Genomic DNA, 7500 nt, shown 5'->3' on the forward strand with positions numbered 1-7500 from the left:
GCTGAGGAGAGGAGATGAGGGGACACAACAGGAGAGGAAACAAGGTGGTCAGAAAGGTAGGAGAGGAGACAAGGAGAGAGGCTACATTAGAAGAGAGAATACAAAGAGAGGAGACTAGAGAAGAGGTAGCAATCTTAGGAAACGAGATGAGGAGAAGAGAGGAAACAAGGAGGGCAGTGGAGACATGATGAGGAGAGGAAACGAGGAGAGACAATAAGCATAGTTAAGGACACAAGGAGAGGAGACAGGATGTAAGGATAGGAGAAGAGGCAGATGTAGAGGTAACGTTTTGTGTGTTTGTGTCCTCAGCACCTGTCGAGCAGACACAGCGTGCAGCAGAGCACCACACAGGTGAGCTAACCTCTGAGTAACTCCTCAGGTGTGATGTTTCAACTTTACCATGAATCACACGTCACTGTGTTGTGTGTTCAGGGCGACAGCAGCCGGACGCGACACGGGGAGCCGTGCAGAGTTCCTGTCCCACACCACCTGCTGGTCAACCTGAAGAGCTTCACCTACAACAGCATCGGAGAGGACACGGACATCTTCTTCTCTCTGTACGACCTGCGGGAGGGGAAGACCATCAGGTAGGGACATAACAGAAAAATAATCAACTCCCATGATTCCCCGCCAGCCTCTACGTCCTCTTGTTGTCATTGTTTTGATTGAGCGCCCCCTGCTGGAGGAATCTACATACTGTACCTTTAAGTTCTGATCTGCTGAAACAGCTCTCTCAGAAACCTTTCACCCACTCTGCTCCTTCCTGATGTGGTACAAATTGTGGCGAGTGGCCTTACACTGCTGCTGTGAATAATACATGACACCCCCCACACACACACACACACACACACCCTTCCTGCCCCATCATAATGATTGAGCATCAATTATGCAGTGAAGTGATCACAGTGCTAACAGAAAAGGAATCCCTTCTGAAAATGATGTGGGCCAGCTGTGATGGCAGGAGGATGTGTGTGTGTGTGTGTGTGTGTGTGTGTGTGTGTGTGTGTGTGTGTGTGTGTGTGTGTGTGTGTGTGTGTGTGTGTGTGTGTGTGTGTGTGTGTGTGTGTGTGTGTGTGTGTGTGTGTGTGTGTGTGTGTGTGAAAGAGAGGAAAGGTGCAGAGTTCAACAAACTCTTCTGTTTTTTTTATGCAAATCCCTGCACATGATGCTCTGCGCACACACACACACACACACACACACACACACACACACACACACACACACACAGTTCACAAATACTGTTGACCTTGGCAGCTTGATGTGTAGTCTGACTCAGCATTAGAAAGACAAGACCTGGTCCTCTGAGACCCTCGGAGAGGAGAGGAAAGGAGAGGAGAGAGGAGAGGAGAGAGGAGAGAGACGGAGGAGAGGACAGGAGAGGAGAGGAGAGGAGAGGAGAGGAGAGGAGAGAGAGAGAGAGAGAGAGAGAGGTTTGGTTTTCAAAATACCTTTTATTTTACCACTAGCAGGAGAAAATTATAACACTGTCACATCATCACTCAGATCAAGAGAAGGAAATAAATAAATAAATAAAAAATAAAACAAAACAAGTGCAACAAAAATCACAACATCAACAAAAACAACATTTACTGCATCAAAAATGAATAATCAGCTCTCCATCCCCACCCACAGAGCACAAAGCTTCTTCCACAGCCCATACACTATTAAAGTCTTGCACATTGTCCATCATTTGATAATAGGCAAATTCTACCTTTAGTCTGGCCTTCAAAAGTCCCTCCAGAACCAGCACTGGTTCCACACAGCCAGTACCCTGAGCTCGGTTCTTGCGTGTAAGCCAAATGGCCAACTTAGCCGAGCCAGATAAAAAGTTCATCAGTGTATGTACAGTCTTTTTCTTTACAGAATACTTTGGCCCAAAAACAAACAATGCATAAGAGAAATCCTCCCCGAGAGCTTCAAACAAGCTTTTCATAAGGACAAACAAGAGTGAGAGCCTGGGACACTCAACAAACAGATGAGACAAAGTTTCAGTTAGTGAACAAAACAAACACTCCTCTCCCACCCCTGGATCAATGTGCGCTCTGTATCTGTTCGTGGCTATAACCCCATGCACAACCCTCCACTGGAGATCTGCTGTTCTCTTCTCAACAGGCAGCTTGTACAGGGACCGCCAGCTGCCTTTTGGGGAAACCTCCGGGCCAAAAAACTCGATCCACCTCGACTCTTTCACTCCCGACAGACCACGAAGATGTAGGACCTTAACACAGGACTGATAGAGTGCCTTTTTCCCTGCATCCTGGAACTTTCCCAGAACAGGAGTACTAAAGGACAGCAGCCCACCTCCTCTTTCCTGCCACTCCCCGACATCTGGGGTAACAGACAAAGATGGGAAGCTGTATTCGCCCTCTTCACTCCACTGCTCACACAGATTCTCAATGTTTAGAAATGTCACAAGTTTTACTGGAAGTGCAGCAAAGACTTCCTCCACCACTCTTTTTAACCACCCGGCTGGAGGTGATATTGGTCCTTTCTTTGAGGGCGTCCAGGGTCAGTCTTACCAGGTGACCCAGTTTTGTGCAGCCTGCCTCTCTGAAACTGGCCCGGAGACTGGCTGACTGCAAAGTTGGAGTCCTTATGAAATCATTAAAAAATAACGGTTCCTCAAAGATCCACATTCCCAGACTCTCAGTTTTTTCCCTTTTGAATGTGTACATTTTCCATGCCTGCATTACAGACATATAAAAGGATGTTAATCCAGTGAGATCCACCTCCTCAAGCTTTAACAGAAAGAGCTGCTTAGTGTACCCCAGCCGTCCAGCTCTCCTCAGCAGCAGTCGAGCGATGTCCATCCAGCTGGGACCACAAGTGAAAAGGAGTCTCTGTGCAGTCTGGAGTCTGAATGAGGCAATTTTTGACTGAATGTCTATAAGTCCATGTCCCCCTTCAGCCACCGGCAGGTAGAGGACTGCCGCCTGGACCCAGTGTTTGCCTGACCAGAAGAAGTCCAGGATGGCCCTTTGAATGTCCTCCACCAGCCCTCTTGGAGGTGTCAAAGCCACAAGTCTGTGCCAGAGAGTCGAGGCAACCAAGTTATTGACCACCAGAACTCTTCCCCTATACGACAACTGGGGTAGCAACCATTTCCATTTAGACAACCGAGCGCACACTTTCTCCCTAACTCCCTCCCAGTTTTTACTTTTAAAGCCCTCGGTACCCAAATAAACCCCCAACACCTTCAACCCCTCCCTCCCCCACTCAAGTCCACCAGGCAGACTGGGCACTGCCTGGTCCCTCCACTCTCCCACCAATAAGGCACCACTTTTTTCCCAGTTCACCCGTGCAGCTGTTGCCCTTTCATACAGGGACAGGGTGTCCCGCAGACACCGAACGTCCCCCTGATTGGAGATGAAGATGTTTACATCATCAGCATAGGCAGAAATTGTAGGGGGACATTCGATGCTACAGGCCGCGGGCAAAGAAAGCCCGCTGAGCCGGCCCCTCAACCTGCACAGCAAGGGCTCAATAGCCAAGCTATACAGCTGGCCGGAGATGGGATAACCTTGTCTGATCCCTCGCCGTACAGGGATTGGCCGACTCAACCCCGCCCCCATCTTCACCAAACACTGTGCATCCTGATACAACAACCCAACTAATGACACAAAACCATCCCCAAAACCAAAAGACCTCAGTGCAGAAAACAAATACGAGTGATCCACCCTGTCAAACGCCTTCTCTTGATCCAGAGACACAATGCCAACATTTAGATTATAGATTTTACACACATCAGTGACATCTCTGATAAGAAAAACATTATCCATGATTGTCCGGTCTGGAACACAGTAACTCTGGTCTTTATGGACCACACTTCCCAGAACGTCCTTTAGTCTGTTCGATAAAGCTCTGGAGAGGATCTTGTAGTCCGCACAAAGCAAAGCAACCGGCCTCCAGTTTTTTAACAATGCCAGGTCACCTTTCTTGGGGAGCAAGGAAAGAACTGCTCTCTTACAAGAACCAGGAAGAGACCCGGTCCTGCAACACTCCATTAAAACACTATGCAGGTCAGACCCAAGGATATTCCAGAACCTCTTAAAAAAGTCTGTGGACAACCCATCTATTCCAGGTGCTCTTCCTGTTGCCATCTGAGTGACAGCAGCAGTGAGCTCCTCCAGAGACAGCTCCCCTTCCAGAAGAGACCGCTCCTCCACACTGAGCTGAGGGAGACCCTCCAGGAGCTCCCTGCGACACTCCTGGCTGTAACTCTCTGCTCCAAACAGATCCTCATAGAACTGCATGGCATGACTGCTCATTTCCTTTGGATCAGCTGTTATTCGACCTCCTGGCAGTTTCAGACAAGTCAGCAGCTTTTTTTGAGCCACAGATCTCTCAAGATTGAAAAAGAAAGACGTTGGGGCATCCATGTCTTTGAGTTGAAGGAAACGACTCCGCACAAGAGCTCCCTTCACCCTCTCCTGCAGGAAAGAGCTCAACTCCATACGTTTCTCCTTCAGCAGGGTACCAATGGTGGGATCCACACTCCCGTTTAACCCCTCCTCAAGGTTCTTAATGTTGTCCTCAAGATTTTTAATGACTGTTTTTAATCTAGCAGAAGAGTGTGACGTGTACTGCTGACAAAAAACACGAATCTGAGCTTTACCAACCTCCCACCAAAGCTTCAAAGAATCAAACTCAACTTTTCTTAATTGCCACTGATCCCAAAAACACCCAAAGTTTTTACAGAAAACATTGTCCAGTAGAAGCTTGTTATTAAAATGCCAGAAGGACTTAGCCCTTTCACCTGGTGAAATAATCAGCTCCACACTAACAAAATGGTGATCAGTGAAGCCGACAGGCAGAATATTACAATGAATTAATCTGGGGTTGAGAGTTCTGGAGATGTAAACCCTGTCCAGTCTAGCTGCACACACCCTGTTACTGTTCACCCTGACCCATGTATACTGTCTGGATTGTGGATGTTTCACTCTAAATGTGTCCAACAAATCCAGGTGAGAGATGACAGTTTTTAAAGTCTGGGATGAATGTGGATGTGGCTCCTCTCCTATTCTATCCACGGTGAAATCAAGTGTGCAGTTAAAATCCCCACCAAGAATGATCTGATCCTGATTATAGATCAGTAACTCCTTTTGGAGGCGGGTATAGAAAGCTACCCTTTCAGCTCCATTATTTGGAGCATAAATATTAGTGAAGCAGAAAACAGTGTCCTCTATTTCTGCTCTTACAATTAAAAGCCTTCCCTTTACAATTTCAGCACAAGAGACGATCTTTACATTTGCAGATGCTCTAAACAAAATGGCTACTCCTGCACTAAGGTTGGTGCCATGGCTAAGGTAGTTAGAGCCCTCCCACCATAAACCCCAATCTGTCTCATCTGATGGTGTGGTATGAGTCTCTTGTAAAAACAAGATATCAATGTTTTTCTGAGTTGAGATCTCAGAGATAAGGCCCCTTTTCTGTCTGTCTCTCCCACCATTAATGTTAAGAGATCCTATCTTAAGACTCCTCATAGAAAGATCAGAGAGAAAAAACAGACAAGTAGACACAAACAGGGAACAGTAGAAGAAGAAAAACACCTTGTGATGCATGATCATTTCTTTGTCTTCTTCACACTCTTACGTCCAGCTTTCCTCAGTGCGGTGATGTGCTTTTTAAGACGGAAACGTTTTTTTGCGTCCAGGAGGTCAAACCCAACCTGTCTTTTCAGTATGCTGACTGACTTTATGAACTTGTCAGTATCACTAAAGTAGTCACTTATTTTTACTGATTTGTTGTACGTTTCATCCATAAATTGATTGATTGACTCTAAAGAATAAAGACCAGAGCCACTATTTGGCAAATCAGCAATGGATGCATTGTCTGACTCATAATCTTCATCCATGTCCTCTCCTTCACATGATGCCTGGCTACAACACACTGTCTTACCTTCCTTCAATGAAACATCTACAACTGCAGAACTTGTGGAATCTTCAGTTTTATCATTATCTACAGTCTGTGATTTTTCTGTAGCCTGAGAGCTGGTCGAAGCCACTTCTACCTCAGCCACGGCCTCAGCACAAGGCGCAGGCGCGGACGCGGCCCCGGGCACGGACGCGGACGCGGCCTCCGCCCCGGGCACGGACGCGGACGCGGCCCCCGCCACATGCGCCACACTAACAGAGCTGCCCGAGTCAGCGGCAGCACTAGCCGCCTCCTGCTGTCTGTGCGGACACGCAAAACGTTTGTGTCCCACATCACCACACTCAAAACACTTCAGTTGTCCCGAGCTCGCATACACCATATAAGAAGCGTCACCGTGTTTCACTCTAAAGGAAACCTCCAGAGTCTGTGTGGGCGAATCCAAAAACATGAACACCTGACGCCGCAAAGATTGAACATGTTTCAGTTTGGGATCTTTACACCCTAGACTCACAGTTTTGAAACCACTCGCAAACTTCCCAAACCTGCGGAGTTCGTTCTCTAACAAGTTGTTAGAAATAAACGGCGGAACACCGGATACGGTGATCCGCGTAGAGGGAACCGACAACGGGGAAACCTGCACAAACAAATCCCTAATGAACACACCACTCTCAATCAGCTGATACACAAGAGGCTCACTCTTCAGAAAAACAACCACAGCCTTGTTCATTCGGGATGCATACAAGAGTTTATCATGGCCTACCTGTTCACCTGCAGCTAACAGAACCTCCTCCACGGTGACAGTACCGTTCGGAGGGACTATCCGAACTCCCTGTCGGAGAGTCGGAGGTGGCGTCTCAGCAGACGCCATTCCTCCCTCCAACCCCTCCAACGATCTGTCTTACACAGCCAACAACACTCAATACAGATATGAAAACAATCTGACCTGATCGTGCACTTTGAAAACAGTAGAAAGGATAGCAAACAATTCAATCTCCGCGCCACTCGCAACACCACCACCGTCACTCACACTCACACTCACACTCACCGGAAACGGAAACGGAGAGGAGAGGAGAAGAGAGGAGAGGAGAGGGGAGGAGAGAGGAGAGGAGAGTGAAAATGAGATATGGATGGTGTAGAGAACAGAGGTAAAAAGGCTGGAGATAAGAAAGGAGAGACAGAGAAGAGAGAGAGGAAGAAGGAGGAGAAAGGAGAGGAGGAGAGGAGGTGAGGAAGAGGAAGAGGAAGAGGAAGACATAGCTGACAGATACTTTCCCAAAAATCCTACAGCTATTGAGATGATTTGCCCCTCAGAGCAGCTCTGCCTCTGGGAAATATTTGTGCCACTGAAACCTCAATCTGTGTGTGTGTGTGTGTGTGTGTGTGTGTGTGTGTGTGTGTGTGTGTGTGTGTGTGTGTGTGTGTGTGTGTGTGTGTGTTTCTATTGTGTGTGTGGTAAGCTTCATGATCTCTCCTGCAGTGAGATGGAGACAGTTGTGTAATAAGTTGTGATCTCAGCAGGTGATTTATTTCTCTCTCTGTGTGTCTTCTCCTCTCGAGCTCTTTAGTCTGTTTCAGAGACTGAATACCAAAAGAAACACTCAAGTTTCATTTCTTCTTTTGTCCGTG

At 47.4% G+C, this 7500-nt stretch overlaps 1 protein-coding gene across 1 annotated transcript in view; it reads left to right on the forward strand.

The window, feature by feature from the left end:
* LOC109977864 (dedicator of cytokinesis protein 3) overlaps positions 1-7500 on the forward strand; it is a 165987-nt gene that overhangs the window by 112162 nt on the left and 46325 nt on the right. The window contains exons 6-7 of the mRNA XM_065955375.1: positions 310-351; positions 433-587. Of these exons, the coding sequence (XP_065811447.1) occupies positions 310-351; positions 433-587 (197 nt within the window). The remainder of the gene's footprint in view (positions 1-309; positions 352-432; positions 588-7500) is intronic.

This window comes from Labrus bergylta, chromosome 5 (assembly GCF_963930695.1).
Source record: "Labrus bergylta chromosome 5, fLabBer1.1, whole genome shotgun sequence".
Classification (NCBI taxonomy): Eukaryota; Metazoa; Chordata; class Actinopteri; order Labriformes; family Labridae; genus Labrus; species Labrus bergylta.